Source organism: Palaemon carinicauda, chromosome 1 (genome assembly GCF_036898095.1).
Source record: "Palaemon carinicauda isolate YSFRI2023 chromosome 1, ASM3689809v2, whole genome shotgun sequence".
Lineage (NCBI taxonomy): Eukaryota > Metazoa > Arthropoda > Malacostraca > Decapoda > Palaemonidae > Palaemon > Palaemon carinicauda.
The window spans coordinates 203,187,932-203,205,919 of NC_090725.1; the positions used below are offsets into that span (position 1 = coordinate 203,187,932).

Sequence of the window (17,988 nt, forward strand, 5' to 3'; positions counted from 1 at the left end):
AATCCAGGAGGAGGATAATCAACATAGATGACAACACATTCCCTTGGAGTACTCCGCTGTTCACTGGAAATTCATTTGATAAAACTCCATTAACATTACCTTTGCACTTGCTATGCTCATGAACAGTCTTAATCAAATTTACATTTTTAAGAGAAATTCCATAATAACTAAGGATTCTCCACAAAATTGGCCAGTGCACAGTATCAAAGGCTTTTTCATTGTCCAAAAATGCCATCAAAAGGGGATTTCTATATTCTACGTATTGCTGTACAACATGTCTCAAAATTTAAATTTTGTCAGTGCAACTTCTACCATTGCTAAATCCTGCTTGTTTGTCTCTCAGCTTTTCATCAATCTTTCTCTCCAGTCTCTTTAGAATAAGCATACTATATATTCATAACAACTAATGTAAGTGTTATGCCTCTTTATTTATTGCAATCAGTTAGGTTTTTTTTTTTTTTTTTTTGCTATTTTCACCAAAACTCCTAACTCCCATTCATCCCGTTTTACCTCTTCATGCCACATTCTACAAAATAATCTTATAAGTAGTCTGGGAGTCACTTGATTTTCGGCCAGTATCATCTCGGCTGTTATTCCATAGTATCCCTGGGCTTTCCATCTCTTTATTTTTTTAGGATAGCCTTGACTTCAAACACACTGAATTCATTCATGGGCACACCAAGGTCTTCATCAGCTTCAAGTTTATCAATCAAATTATTCTCTTCATATCTCCTATTCATAACCTCACTAAAGTGTTCTATCCACTGTGTTCTTTCTTCATCTTCTGTTGCTATAATAGAGCTATCTCTCTTTTTGATGGGTATATGCTTCTATTTTGCCCCAGTCGAGATTTCATTAATTCTATGAGCAATTTTTACACCTTAGCCACTTCCTGAATTCGTAGCTTTGTCGGCCTCATGTACTTTACTGTCTAAATATTCTCTCCAGTCATTACTTGCTTTTCTTTTGACCTCACTGTCAATACTGGAATACTTAGCATGCTCTACCTTGTAATTTTCATTAATTCCTTTCAACAAACAATTTCTGCCTTTTTCTCCTTTTTATAGTACCCCGAGTATCATTTGATATCCATGGTTTTCTCCTTGTAACTGCGTGTACCAAGATTTTACTACAACTGACTGATTCATGTTCTTAATATCACACCATTCTTTATTAATTGTCTGTTCTTCATCTCTTAAAGCCTCTAAGACTGCAAGTCGATTCCTACATTCAATTGCAAATGTTTCTCCGTGTTCTTTTTCTAAAAGCTTACTTGTATCAAGCATAGGTAATATATCCATCTTTCTGTTAGGTGCTTTCAGTTTTAATTTCAGTGTGGAGCAGTTTTAATTTCAGTGAGGAGCTGGTGATCACTACCAATATCTGCACTTCAATAGCTTCTTATATTTCTGAGTCCTCTTTTTCTCTTTATTAATGGTGATGTGATCTATCTCCTTTTTGTAATTGCCACATAGTGAAGTCCAGGTATACTTGTGGATGTTCTTGTGCTGAAATAGAGTACTTCCAATGACGAAAGATTGTTTGCTGATCAGAAACTTATGAAATGTGCTCCATTTTCATTTGCAACTTCGCCAAGACCCTCGATGCCCATCGCATTCTCTATCCTTTGATTATTTCTTCCAACTTTAGCATTGAAGTGGCCAATCACAGTTTTCAAATCTCTCTCAGGGATCTCATCTATTACCCTCTGCAGTTCTTCATAGTATTCTTCTTTCTTTTTTTCAGGGGAATTATTTGTTGGGGCATAGCAAACTATTATACTCATATTGCACATCTTTGATTTGAACTTTGTTGGTAACAATTTACTATTTACGGTTAATACCCTCTTTGCTCTTGGTGTCATCATCATTCCTACCCCTTCTCTTCCAACTCCATCTGATCTTCATATATATATATATATATATATATATATATATATATATATATATATATATACATATACATATATATATATAAAATGTATATATATATATATATCTATATGTGTGTATATATATACACATATATATATACATATATATGTATATATATACATATATATATATAAATATATATATATATATATATATATATATATATATATATATATATATATATATATATATATATATATATATATACACACAGTACATATGTAGTTATGTATATATATATATATATATATATATATATATATATATATATACTGTATATATATATCCAATCCCCTTACGTGTTTCACTTAGAGCCAAGGTATCCAAACTATATTTCATAAATTCATTCTCCACTTGCTGTAACATCCCAATCTAATTCATGGTTCTAACATTCCAGTTACCTATTTTCAATTTTTCTTTATTATTTATAAGCCGGGAGATTCTTAGCATCCCGCTACACTCGGGACTGGGTGCCATTCTTTCATCTTCTCTTTCTAAGACTGACTAAATCCACAGAGGATTCATTGTCTAGATACATCAAAGGATAGCCAGGGATAGCCAGTACCTTTTAGATTTTTATTATATATATATATATATATATATAATTTCAATAATTTTAGAAATTATTATTAGAATTATTGATATTTTAATATTTTTTGAATATTACTAATTTTATCAATTATAATAATAGAAATAATTTTAATTTCAATAATAGATTTATTATAATAATAATTATTATTAAAACTATTCAAAATCATAATTTTTTTTATTATTTTTATTAAAATTAGTAAAATTTTCAAAATAAAATTCTAATATTTTTGATGATAAAAATCTTTCTTTGGAAAAAGTTTTAACTAATGATTTTGATAATTTCAATAATGTAATAATAATTTTGATTATATAATATTTAATTGTTATAATTAACATTATTTCTATTATCAGAATTATTAAAAAATTTCACCAAGCCCTCTCCCATTGTTCTTCCTGGACGGAGACCCACTAGGAATTGGCTACTCAAACAGGCAGGTCAACTGAGAGATCAAATGTGCCAAGGATAATTGGTATGAGACTGAGCTCAGCAATGCGAGCAGTGAGAGCAGTACTTGAAAGTCAGCCGCTATTACAAGGTCTTTATGCACAAGTGGTACCGGGAAGATGAGAAGATAATGAAAGAGGTTATAAGGAACAACATTACTGCTACAGAAGTAGAAATTGAATTCAACTTGATAATTTATTATCAAACAACGTGGACCAGATCTTTCATTATGAAGAACTTTCTGAAGAATTCCAGCGTCATCTATTCCTACCAATGCCCAGCCCATGGATGCTTTGCCTGTTATATTGGAATAACGACGATGAAACTTTCTAAACATTTGTCCTGTCACGTACAGCAGGGCACTATTAAGATGCACCAATTCCTGGTGTACAACAAAATCATCAAAAGAGAAGACATCACTGGCAGTACCACAATTATCAGCAATGACCCAGTCAGCAGAAGACTAAGGATCCTGGAGGTACTGCTCATAAAGTAGGAAAAGCCAAACCTCAATACCACAGTTTCTCCTCCCTTCCTGCCAAAGGAACACCAACTAACCCTTCTGCAACATTGACGAGCCTGATGACAATCAGCGACCTGACAACCTGACTGTGACTGAGACTCTCCCGGTGAGCGCCTCTGCCAATCAGGAAGCAGCTCGGGACTCACTGGACATGGGAGCTGAGCGACAGAACAGCTTGCCTGATCTTGAGCCTTGCTTGGGGAGAGTCTTGGCCAATCAGCGCTCAGCACTGGGATCCCAGCCCAGTATAACTCAGACCATGTCTATCTCTGGTGTCTGTGAGCGTAGCAGCTGCCTGACTATGACAGATCCTCTCTCAGAAAGTGCCTATGCCAATAGGAGAGCTGCTCCATCCAAGAATTTACTGAAAGTAAACTGTCAAAAACCATAAGTATAAACGAATCGGGCTGCTACATGTTACGAGAGAGTACCGGGTGTTTCATATTTAGGCAAGACTTGGATGGAAGTTGGCAGAGCTAGCTCTATTTATTCGGCTCTGTGGGTTTGTCAAGTCGGGCATTGGTCTCTGATTGGTCATTGCGAGCGGAGTCCACACCTAGTCTGGGACGAAGCTGCTCTCTCATTGGCAGAGGCGGTGCCTGGGAGGGGATCCATCGCAGTCTGGCTGCCTCTACACTCATGGTCGTTAAAGCTAGGCATGATGTGAGTAGGTCTACACGAAGCTTCTATTACTATATGCTGCCTGAGCATGGCTCAGCATCAGGCAAGCTGTTCTGCCATTCAGTTTCCAGGTTCAGTGAGTCCTGAGCTACATTATAATTGGCTGAGGCACTTATCTGGAGAGTCTCGGTCACAGGCAAGCTGTCTGGCCACTCATCGACGTCGTTCTCGTCGATGTTTGTGAGACATTAGGTAGTGTTCCTATGACAGGAGAGGAGGAGGAACATCTCGTGTCATGTTAAGGTTCAGCTTTTCTTACTGGATGAACAGGGCCTCCTGGATCCTAAGCCTTCTGCCATCCAGGCCACTGCCGATGATCGTGGTATTTGTGGTGATGTCTTCAAGTTGTACAGCAGGAGTTGGTGCATCTTAATGGTTTCCGGTTAAATGTGGCAGGACAAATGTTTAGATAGTCTCATTATCCTCATCACAATATAATGGCTGGGGCATCCACAGACTGGGTATTAGTAGGAATAAACAACGGACTTCTTCAGCAAGCCCAGCAGGGAGTTTGTTCTTAGGTTGTTGTTCTTCATGACAAGGGATTTTGTCCTTGTGGTCTGGTAGTAGATTATCAAGTTTACAGTGGTGTCCTCTTGAATGGGATGATGTTCTTCAGGATATCCTTTATGGCTTTCTCGTCTTGCTGGTACTGCTTGTGCATAATGCCTTTATATTACAGGTTGACTCTAGAAGTCTTGCTCTCACTGCTGGGCTCAGTCTCATACCAGTTGTCCATAGCACATTTGACCTCTCAATATACCTGCCTGTTTGGCTAGCCATTGTTTATGAGGACCTGGGTAATCCTATCCAGCTCCTTGTGGGTCTCCGTACAGGATGAACAATGCGAGAGGGCCCGATGAACATAAGCTCGGATGGTGGAGGTCTTTTCCCTGCTGGGACATTCACTGCCGCCACTCAAGCAAAGGCCTAGGTTTATGGGCTTCATGTAGACAGTGGTATCAAAACCACACTCAGCAGTCGAGATCAGGACATCCAGGAAGGGATGGCAGCCATTGTCAGGATATTTTAACATGAATCTAAGGGGACTGCACTTTTCAAAGGTCCTACTTAGTTCATCAATGTGCTCAAAAGAAGGGGCTTTCACAAAGGTTTCATTGATATAGCGGACGTATATTACGGGTGCAAAAACTTGTACTTACACGATGTCCATGAAAAAGTTTCCAAAGAGGATACCTAGATACCATCGCAACACCATCCTTTTGTATGTACATGTACCCACTTTGGGTGGTAAAAATGGTCTTTTTAGTACATATTTCCAGGAGGGTGCAGAGGGCATGCTCTGGGATGTTGAGAGGAGGGGTTGAATCTTCTCTGTAGACTCGGTCCAGGGTAAATTGGATGGTCTTGTCTACAGGATCATTATTATAATTATTATTATTATTATTATTATTATTTTTACAATTATTATTATTATTATTATTATTATTATTATTACTACTATTACTAGCCAAGCTACAACCCTAGTTGTAAAAGCAAGATGCTATAAGCCCAAGGGCTCCAATAGGGAAAAATAGCCCAGTGAGGAAAGGAAATAAGGAAATAAATAAATGATGAGAATAAATTAACAATAAATCATTCTAAATTCAGTAACAACGTCAAAACAGATATGTCCTATATAAACTATTAACAACGTTAAAAACATATATGTCACATATAAACTATAAAAAGACTCATGTCAGCCTGGTCAACATAAAAACATTTGCTCCAACTTTGAACTTTTGAAGTTCTACAGATTCAACTACCCGATTAGGAAGATCATTCTACAACTTGGTAACAGCTGGAATAAAACTTCTAGAATACTGTGTAGTATTGAGCCTCATGATGGAGAAGGCCTGGCTATTAGAATTAACTGCCTGCCTAGTATTACGAACAGGATAGAATTGTCCAGGGAGATCTGAATGTATGGGATGGTCAGAGTTATGAAAAATCTTATGCAACATGCATAATGAACTAATTGAACGACGGTGCCAAAGATTAATATCTAGATCAGGAATAAGAAATTTAATAGACTGTAAGTGAAGAGGGACTCCCCATCAAGAGAAGCGATGACTCTTTCGCTGGAATGCGCTTTGATATTCATCAGGAACTCCATAGAAGAGACCATGCTGTACTGGTGAGGATCATAAAGGGTCAGAAGAGCATTGATTCTCTTGGCAAGCTGGTAAGTCGGTGTAGGGCACTGGCTAATGATAGGGTGGAGGCAGTTCCCTGCCTTATGGGTCTTCACATTCCCATAGAGGTAACCAAGCCCAAAATCACCAGTGATAGGTTGGGAATGGACAGCATTTAAAACTGCGTTTATGACATCAATGGTGCAGCTGGCCTCCCGTTGGATGTCCTCCGTGGTGTTGGAAGTCACACGATCAAAATTGAGTTGTTAGCCCGAATAGTGTTCAGCTTCTCGTGGTAGTTCTTAGTGGCAATAAGGACAAAGGCTGTAGTCTTGTAGGCTCTGTGTACAGTAATGCCAGCTTCATCCTTGAGTTCCTTGGCGGCAGTCCTCATGGCCCTGGAAATAATACCCGTAGTGTACAGTCCTTAGTGCGTAAGGGCTTCTGCAAGTGGGAGGTACTGAAGAGCATCAGTAGTTCGGACGGCGCCTTTCATTTGGTAACTAAGAATTAAGTCGATCAGCAGTTCAACATCTAGCCTCTTGCGTGTATGTCTGGGGCAAGATATAAAGTGGCATTTCAAGCCTAGCTTCAGTATCTTGTCTTGGGTCGCTGAAGTGGAGAAAGTTGAAATGTTGATGTACAGTACTCCTGTCTTTTCTGGGATGCATATCCTTCCCACATTGATGGAGATCAGCTTCTTGGAAATAGTTTTAATTTTCCTAGCCCTTCCATGGTCCTGGAGGGTCTGGAGGGAATAGAAAATAATGTCCCTTACCTAGCCCCTTTGAAGATATACCCCATTTCAGAGTGAAGGTTTGTATAAATGTAGGAAGAAATTAGAATACATTTAATTTTAAAAACTAAAATTTTCTTATGATATTAAGTTTGCAACAAAATATAAAATACTGTAATGATGCAATTTGTATCATAAATTTAAACTTATTTGTTAAAAAGATGTTTTTACACTTACTCTCTATACTGTATATACTTGTAATCCAGTACTGTGCTGTGACATACTGGAGAAAAGCAGCTAAATGGATTTTGCTATCTCATTATTTAGGTTTATAAATCTTTATATGTCCACTTTATGTGCAACTTATTTAGTCATTTACCCATTTCTTATATACAGTATAGTGTATTCACCTATTATTCACCCATGCTGCAATTGATTACTTATAGTTCACATACCTCAGTAATCAGTAAGTACAGTATTACTATATCCAATAGACTAGCTGTCCCAAATCTATGTAAGCTATTACGGATCCAGATAAAAATCACTTTTAGTGTAGGTCTTTATATTAAAAAACCGTTCTTTAGCTTATTTGTAAGAGGTTAAAATTGTAGATTAGTAGATCTATTTTTTATTTACAGAATCATTTCAAGATACTTTACAGTTCCTCTATAGTATTCAGGAAATAAGATAATTAAGTCTGAGAGATGCTTTGTTCTTTCATTGAAACACTGAATTTGGAGAACTCATAAGGTTTGATTGAGGGGGCTGTTTTGCAGTCGCCCGAGTACAGTATTTATTTGTGGAACTTTACAAGTGTTCATTGAATAGGTGCTTGATGTTATTATTTCCTATTTTATATTTTTATTTTTTTTCCACAGATGTATCTGATCATTTGAAGATTGTTGCTGATGAAAAAATTGTTGATGGAAAGGTATTTGCCTTGCAGTGGTTGAATTCAGAACAATTTCTTACGTGTGGAAAGCAGGGTATTATCATGATATGGAGTTTAAATGTTTGTAAAGGTATGGTTTCCCGTGTTTTGTACATGCTCATTATTATTATTTTCAAGCTTAGTATGTACTACTATAATACTGTACAGTAATACAATAATGCCTCATGATACAAAAATTAATTGGTTCCGGAGTGGCTTTCGTACCATGATTTTTCCTTATTATGAGTCACGTTTTGCATGTAAATCGCCTAATTCGTTCCAATCCCTACAAAAACACCACATTAAATTTTATAATAAAGCTAAACTACTGTATACTAAACACGATGAAATAGAAATACGAGCATTTGAATCATTCAATACATAACTTAATCATTAATAACCTGTAAATGAAATGTATTTTTAGAAAACATTAATACTTAACTTCAAGAAACACATTAAAATATGGCAGAGAACAAATGCTTAACTTTATAATACATAATAAGAAATGGCAGAGAATATTAACACAACTTCACGAAAAACTTGAAACTAATTTTCTTTTTTTTTTTTGCTTTTTTCTAATCATATTTTTTTTTTACTTTACATTTTGTATTTTTATTTTATTTTTTGCCCTTTTTTTTATTTTTTTTTTACTTTACATTTTGTCTTTTCTAAATTTAATATTTTCTTCTTCGCTTCCACTTCTCTGTTTTTTTTGGATCACTTTGAGCTTCTTCTTGGCCTACTAGTACTGAAGGCCTCTTTGATAAATAACTATCCAAGGAAACTTGTTTCTGCCTGGTTCTTGAAACGTTCCTGAAAGGACTCAGGCAAACATCATTTATGTACTCAAGAGCATGACCTGTGTGAACTTTTTCTGGGTATCTCTTTTCCTCAGAGGGCACCATTTTAAGGTAGCAAGCTAGAGCCTTCTTAATTTCTGCTGTTGTCATAGGATCATCCTCATCGTCATTGCTGCTAGAGAACTGTTCCTGATTGACATTTTCTTGCATGTCCCTCCAACTTCAGATCACTCATAGTAAGCTCCTCTTTTGCAACAGCTCTCCGTTGCCATCTTCAGCAACGACCGTTGAACCGCTGTCTGTAGAGCCTGAGGCTTCTCAAGATTGTTGACATAACTGAGTAATGACTTGGAAACTTTGATGAGGGACAGGCCTTCTTATAACAAGGACATAATCCAAGCCTCAGGACACAGGCATTTACATATGCTTAAAGTGAGCCAACCTTTCCCCCATTGAGTTGAGAAGGCCAAGGCAGTCAGTAATCTTGCCTGCTAGAATCAAAGTTCTGTTTTGGTATGGTGTGGTTCTTCCAGTGTATCTACTGTAAATGAATGCAAAGGACTTTAATTAGTAGACCTACTCCTAAGGACTTGGGTATGTTTAGACATATACATGCTACAGGAAATATAGGCATGAGGCTTAGATGTGGATGGACAATCTCATTGTATGAAAATCAGAAATATTAGATATTTGACTAAACACTGTCAAATTATTGTCAGAATCCAGGATCAAACTTAAAGGAGTAGGAAACAAATCATGCTTCTGAACAGCAAATACAACTTTAGTAAAAATACCCTTGCTGCATTCATATTACAGTCAGAATTTGTTTAGTCACCGTTTGGCATAAATTCCTAAACCTTGCCATGAATGTCTTTAATTTAGAAGAAGTAACATCCAAAACAGAATCACCAAAGGAAAGCATATCCAAGAAATTAACCAAGGCATCTCTCATTGCCAACACCACCTTGATTCGTTAGACCATATGATCCCTATTAATGGAGGGTTTTATTCTGTTTTATTAATGGTTCCAACAACTGCTTTTTTTGGATAGCCAAGGACAGCCACTGGGCAGTTGAATACATTGTAATTGTTTTAGAAAGTAGCTGGGAATTTAACAATAAATAAGATTGAGAGCCTACTTGCCTATCACTAAACTTCATTAAATTCTCCAACTTTTGGATCAAAACATTGGATAATGTCAGTTCCCTTTTGATAAAAGCAGACTCGTGCATATGCTGAGACATAGCAAAAAAATCTAAAGGATTTAACTCTAAATCAGTATCATCCTCTGGCTCTGGTTCATGAGTTTCACTTGTGTAAGCACAGTGTTTTTTGAGAGCCATTTTGTAGACGACCAGCAAAGTCATTATGAGGCAGTTTGTCTTTCTATTCCCTTAATAGTTTTGATGATTGTAAGTTATATACATGGTGTTTCTTTAAACCATCAAAGGGTCTCGCTATCTCTCCAAAACCTCTTTTGAATTTACGGTAATACCCAGCGAGCCCTAGGAATCCAGCTACTTCCTTAGAGTTACGAGGCCTGGGGAAATCTTTAATAGCCGCTACTTTACTGGGGCAGGGTTGGATACCTTCTGGGGTTATTATGTGACCTAAAGATTTGACCTGTTTACAGAAAAATTTGCACTTTGACAAATTTATTTTCATACCATTACGTCACAATGCTTGTACAGTGAACCCTCGCTACTTCGCGGTTCGACATTCGCGGATTCACCACTTCGCGGGGTTTTCCCATAACCCATATATATATACATATCGCGGATTTTCCGGAAAATTCGAAAATACCGCGAAATCTGAAGATAACCAAATACGATATTTTGTTACCTGTAATTCCATTAATACTGTAATTAGTAATATCTGCACTTACTGATTGTTCATTGCATTACATATGATATATAATTCAGCACAGAAAGAAATAAAACACGAAAAGAGAATGTGATCATACGATAATTCAGTACGTAGTAAAATTAAATCGAACATGAAACGCAAATCAGATGCAGTCATACCATATTAGAATGGTGTGTACTGTAATGGATGTGCTTCTTTTCCATGAATCTTTTGTATGTATACGTACGTAGTACAGTACTGCATCCAATAATATTCTTTGTTGCAAAAATCACATTTCGAATAAGTACTGTAAGCGTACGAGAGAGAGAGAGAGAAAGAGAGAGAGAGAGAGAGAGAGAGGCGTAAAATAGCGTACGTACGTAAATTTTTATTATTATTGTTATTATTATTATTATTGTTGTTGTTGTTAATAAAATTATTATTGTTATTATTATTAATCATTATTATTATTATTATTACTGTACAGTATTATTATCATTATTTATTATTATTACGGTATTGTACTTAATCTACGTACGTTCAGTATGCGCGGGGCATCTTCTATGAGTAACCAACGCACCATGTACTGTAAGACGGGTTGTGATTGGTTCAAGCGCTGATAGATGACGAATCAAAACTCAAGTTTTGTTATCTAGCCTGTGATTGGTGTTTTGCCCGCATCTTCTACCCGCAGCATCACAGTTCTCGCGGGGCTGCATCGTTCACTTTCTCTTTCCGCGTATTGCTGAGTAGACGTTCTTAACTTTGTGAAGTTTAATCTGTGCTGTGTGCGACTGTTTTAAGTTGAACTTTTTGTTGTACTTTCTGTTACAATGGCTCCCAAGCGTTCTGCTTCTAGTAAGGCTGGTAGTGAGCCTAAACGCCACCGAAGAATGATGACGATAGCTGAGAAGGTTACGCTTCTCGACATGTTAAAAGATGGTAGAAGTTACGCGGCCGCCGGCCGCCATTTTGGCATCAACGAATCCACCGTTCGCTACATCAAGAAGGACGAGGCGAACATTAGAAAGACTGCTGCAATCACCTTTAGCAGATCAGCGAAGCGAGTCGTTACAACGCGTAATAAAACGATCGTACGCATGGAAGGTGCTTTAGCTGTGTGGATTGCCGACTGTCGGAAGAAGAACATAGCGTTGGATACGAACACCATCCGAACAAAGGCTTTGAGCTTGTATGAGAATTTTGCGGCAAAGGAACCTCATGACGACGATGGCGACCATGCTGAAGAAGATGATGATGTAGATGATCCTCAACCAGGGACCTCCACTGATTCCCAGCGTCAGAAACAACGTTTTTCCGCCAGCAAAGGATGGTTCGCGAAGTTTCAGAAACGCTTCGCCCTGAAAAGCGTTTCCCTGCATGGGGAGTCTGCTTCCGCTGACACTGCCGCTGCTGAAACTTACGTGAACCAGACTTTCAAGAACATTATCGCTGAAGGTGGATACAAGCCGGAACAAGTCTTTAATATGGATGAAACCGGCTTGTTTTGGAAGAGAATGCCGTCGCGAACTTTCCTGTTCAAAGAGGAAGCCAAAGCCTCTGGCTTTAAGGCATTCAAGGATCGCGTTACCCTCGTGATGTGTGGCAATGCTGCTGGATTTTTGTTAAAGCCGGGGCTTATTTATAAGTCGAAAAATCCTCGCGCTTTGAAAAACAAAAATAAGAATCTCCTTCCCGTGTACTGGATGCATAATCAAAAAGCATGGATTACGAAGATGCTGACCTCCAACTGGTTCCACCAGTGTTTCATCCCGCAAGTCCATGAATATCTCTTAGAGAAGGGCTTGCCATTCAAGATCCTTCTCCTTATGGATAACGCTGGTGGACACGCAACTGACCTGTCGCGTGAGGGCGTTCAGGTTGAGTTCCTGCCACCCAACACCACGTCATTAATTCAACCAATGGACCAGGGGGTTATCAGGGCGTTCAAGGCCCTCTACACGAAGAATACCTTGGCGGACCTCGTTGCGTGTGTGGATGCTGCCCAAGATGACGAGGATGAAGACTTCAACTTGAAGGCGTACTGGCGGCAGTACACCATAGCCACGTGCCTGCAGAATATTCAAAAGGCACTTCAAGAGATGAAACCTGCAACCGTAAATGCGAGCTGGAAGAAGCTGTGGCCCGATATTGTTTACGACGACAAGGGATTTACTCCGTCGGAAATCCAACACTCTGCAATACGGAAATCTGTGCAGTTGGCTGCCATAATTGGGGGTGACGGGTTTGGCGACATGACGACTGAAGACGTCGACGAGTTGTTGGACTGCCATTCCCAGCCCCTAACTGACGCAGACCTCGAAGACCTGACGAAATCGGCAAGTGAGGAAGAGAGTGAGGGTACCCAGGAAGAGACCCAAGAAAATGTCGAAGAAACGGGCTTAACATTAGAACGGCTCGCCAAGTTCTGCAACCATATGAAGGAGGCGAAAGAAATGTTGCAAGAGTGGGACGAGGATATGGTTCGCTCGATGCAATTCTGCAACAAGGTTGATGACATCACGACTCCCTACAGGATGCTCTTGGATCGAAAAAAGAAGCAGCGGCAACAACTTCCGATCACAATGTTTTTTCAGCCTCGCAAAAAAGAGCCAGTTCCTCCTGCTAGTACGCCTTCGGAAGAAATTGAAGAAGTTGAAGAGGTGTCCCAGGAAAAGACACCTCCGTCTGAAGAGACGTAAAATACTATCATTGACTGCACAGTAGAACACATCATCAGCTTCATCATCATCATTTCTACTGTGCAGCAAATTCATCGCCATCGTCATTCAAGTTTTTCTTGAACTTCTTTCGTGGTGAGTACAGTAACAATCTTTATTTTTTACTTTAACCTGTTTTATAGTTTAGTAATGTACGTACTGTATGCATTAAGTTAAAGGGAAGGTTTTAAAAGTCTACATGTTGTAACCTATCATATTTTTTTTGTTTAAAATTTACATTTACGTACGTAAAACAATCTCTCTCTCTCTCTCTCTCTCTCTCTCTCTCTCTCTCTCTCTCTCTCTCTCTCTCTCTCTCTCTCTCTCTCTCTCTCAAATTGTTTTCCTGCTTTGCTACGTACAAGTACTGTATAATTTATATTTGTAAGGTAACATATTTTGTAAATGCTTTTACTGTAAATACTGTATGTACTGTATCATTATTTATCACTATCATCATGCGTGTTAAATGCCTTGTTTGTTCTGAGCGTGGTTGTTTACTGAGCGTACACGCCGTCGTTTCAGGCGGCGTCATAAAGAAAAAGATTTCATTTGGAAGTCCTAAGAAAAATACGTAAACTAAAACATTGGTAATAAAAAAATCAACATACAGTACTGTATAATCAATATAATCGATGCAAAAACTAACCATACGTACATATATGTGTACACTAAATGAGTTTGTTTCTTCATTATGATCAGAGATGAACGTAAACAAAACATTGGTTGCCATTTTTTATCGTGCTTTTTAGGTGTTTAGGAAACACATGATATAAAATCGCCTTTAATATTTGTGCCTGTTTTAGTTTAGGGTGCTGTAGTACATGCATTAAGTGTTCTGTACATTAAAGGGTGGTTTGTTAACAGTACTACGTACAAGGGAAGGTTTTAAAAGTCCGAATATACATGTTAAATAAATAGGTAAATATGCTGTCACTACTTCGCGGATTTTCACCTATCGCGCCCGCGTCTGGAACCTATCTACCGCGATAAACGAGGGTTCACTGTAAAACTTTACGAATATTATTATTATGTTCTTCGTCTGTTTTCCCTGTAATTATGATATCGTCTAAATAAATAAGAACATTATGGCCAATTAAGGGAGACAAAACCACCATTATTACTCTAGAGTAATGACTTGGAGCATTTTTAACACCGAAAGGAAGAAAATTAAACTGAAATAATTGATCGTTAGCTATAAATGCTGTTTTACATTTACTGTCTTCCTAAATGGGTATTTGATAGTATCCAGATTTTAAATCAACAGTTGTAAAATATTTACTATACCGTACTTTCACAAGTAATTCTTCAATCAAGGGCAATGGAAATGCATTATCCTTAGTGACTGCATTCAACTTCCTATAATCAACACACAATCTTACTGAGCCATCCTTTTTCCTACCAGCTACAATTGGAGAAACCCAGGGGGATATGCTCTCTTCGATTATCCCTTGTTCCCTTAATTTATTAATTTCCCTTTCTATCTCTCCCTGGAAATAAATGGGTCCCTTATAAGGCCCTGACCTGATCAGCTTGCTTGCCCAGTTTAAATGCTAAAGGGAAATTAATCAATCCCCCCGGGTGGCTCATCTCCAATTGCAATTACTGTACATCGAAATGATTATTGACAATGTCACTAACTACAGGTTGATATTCTGACGGACATAATTTTCATGCTTGCATAATCAAATTCTGAGTGCGTTCGTCTATGTAGGCTGGAGTTGTGACTCCCAACATCCCATTATAAGCAATTTCACATAACTCTAATTCACACACAGAATCACTTCCTAATACAACTCTTTTATTTGACAAATTAACTATCGTTATATACGTCAAGCCCTCTAATATCATATTGGCCCAATTGTCATGGGGTTTAACAATGACCTTGGTTCCTTCCGGAAGAGGGCGACACGGGGTCACTGATATGCTCGTAAGTGTCTTGGGAGACAACACTTCTCCTCTCTCAGGTACAGCTGTTACCTCACTTACATGTCTCTCCGAGCCTGGACACGCGTTTATTCTCTCATGACTCTAACGGAAAAATATACCCTTCTCTTACTGTTATTTTATCTTTTCCCAAAAAAATGCATATTTGATTATTGGAGATAAAATCAATTCCTAAAATAGCTTTGATTCCTGGAATTCCCAAGGTGGGCAAGGCAAAAACATCATGTGTAAACTTGACAGATCCCACCTTAAAGTTGACGATTGCTGTATGGTTTATGCGTAGTTTATTTCCTCCTGGCGTGTCAAGAACAATGGATGCCACTGACTGTAGTGGGTTTGAGGAGAATCTTTTTTCAATCAGTGAAACGCTGGCTCCTGTGTCGATCAGCGCTCGAATGGATTTATATGACAAGTCAATCCTAACTGCTAACATTCCTAGACGGCCATTACGAGGTATGGGGCACGGGCCAATGACCTCAGCTGCAATGCCACTGCTCCCTAGTGCTGCGGGGGTGAGGTCGGGGGTACTGATGGAGGACCCAGTGCCTGCTCTGTCACCACGACCGTCGTCACCACTTCCTCGGCTACTGCTTGTGATGTCAAGGGGGGGGGGGGCATCGAACTCCCTCGTCTCCCTCTTTCTCTGTTTCCTTTTCCTTAGATGTTGAGCGGGGAGAGGTGTATGTGTGCCACAGCCCAGCCGCCTGACAAGTGTATCAGTGGAGCGATCCTTGGGTGGGGCACTCCACTCGTTAGTGCCCCTCTCCCCCACGCTGCCAACACCTTCTAATTTGTTGACTGCATTCCCCCTTACCTGTCTTCGGGGGTCGAGTGTCTCTCATGGCTGCCAACTTCTCGGAATTGGGCCAGTTATTCCCAGTCATTTTTTCTTCTGGCAAACTGTCTAAAATGTTTTGTATCGCGCTCACTACGTCTGCTAACGAGCGATTGTCATTGAACAAATAACCACATAAATACGGGTTTACTAATCTGCGAATATGTTTATTGGCAATTGCTTTTTTATCACCTTCTGGGAGATTGGTACTCCGGGTAGCAAACAAATCGCAATCTTGAAAAATGCGAGTTGCGAAACGAAGAACTGATTCACCTTCCCGTATTTTGGGTTTGTAATTTTCCTTTATGTCTCCCTTTCTCGCATCAGGCAAGGCATACTTCTCAATCAAACGTCGTTTTATTTCAGTATGATTTCTTGAACTGTCTTGTGGCCAACACATGACCTCCATTGCAGGAGCATCTTTCAGCAATCTACTTACTTGAATAGCTTTTTCTCTTTTCATCACCCATATGTGGCAACTTCAAAGTCTCTCAAAAACACTTCAATTGATTGAAACTCTTCGTTAGGTCGCTGATCATCAAAAGGCCTAACACTTGCCTGGATTTCTGGCAACTTTCGAACTACGATTTGCGTATCTTCACTCGGGTGTGCATGTGGACCTTCACTTGTGTGCATTTGGACTTCGTTTATGTACGTCAGATATGCTGTGGTTGCGCGCCGCGCCTCTTCTCGTTCAACCAAGAATTTGTTCATTAACTGTTCTAAGTTATCTAACATATTATCCAATTCTTGCGTTCTAATTTCCCGTCTATATTCTTCATCGTGAATGCTATATCCCACTGCTCCTTCGTTCTCATCTCCTCCAGCAGCAGCGTCTGCTATGTTAGTCCTTGTTTATCTAGGCATCTTGTACTTTTATTTCACTAGCTCAAAGAACAACTTCACTCACAGCATACACAAACAGATGTATTTTTACACCTGACACCAATATGACCCATGTAGACGGATAATGAGACATCGGAATATGGGTTTTCTTCATTTATTACAAAAGATTCGTTTGTAAATACACCGTACACAGCTACCCTCTCAGGTGAGGGCCTTGTCTACTCGAGCGCCCAAAGGCAACTAACTACCCTGGCTATCAAAATGCAATCTTGCTACCACAATATGCTGAGTATAGGTTTTTGTGGAATACTCATGAATATAGAGTTCATTTACCTTGATGTACAACACACACCTACATGCATGAATTAGGATGTATATATATATATATATATATATATATATATATATATATATATATATATATATATATATATATATATATATATATATACAGTGATCCCTCGCTACTTCGCGGTTCGACCATCGCGGATTCACCACTTTGCGGTTCGACCATCGCGGATTCACCACCGCGGATTTTTTTCATAACGCATGTACATACATATATCGCGGATTTTCCGGAAATTTCGAAAAACTGTACCGCGATGTGACCGATGGTGCGAGATTGGAGAAAGTAAGGAAAATTGAATCATGATTGATTTTCAATATAAATGAAACTTTGAGGAGTAACAAAGATATCATTTGTTAGAGAGATAGAGAGAAGTAAGGAATTGGAGGTAGTGAAAAGTAGCCCACAAAGAGAAAGAGAGAGAGAGAGAGAGAGAGAGAGAGAGAGAGAGAGAGTGTTTGTGTGTGTTGTTTTAAATGTAATAAACAAAAAAATTGATAGGTTATAACACATTGGTGCTTATGTAATATCAACTGTATACTATAGACGGTTTGAATAAGTTAAGAAATGGTATAAACGATACTTTCTTAGTGTATTCGTACACTCTCAAGAGCGGCAGCTAGACGTCAGCTGATCTAATCACAGCCAAAAGTAAAACAAAAAGAAGTCAACA

At 38.5% G+C, this 17,988-nt stretch overlaps 1 protein-coding gene across 1 annotated transcript in view; it reads left to right on the top strand.

Annotated features, from left to right (window-relative positions):
• The window catches only part of LOC137637807 (tRNA (34-2'-O)-methyltransferase regulator WDR6), a 408,022-nt gene that overhangs the window by 153,070 nt on the left and 236,964 nt on the right, over positions 1–17,988 (top strand). The window contains exon 5 of the mRNA XM_068369918.1: positions 7,924–8,067. Within this exon, the coding sequence (XP_068226019.1) occupies positions 7,924–8,067 (144 nt within the window). The remainder of the gene's footprint in view (positions 1–7,923; positions 8,068–17,988) is intronic.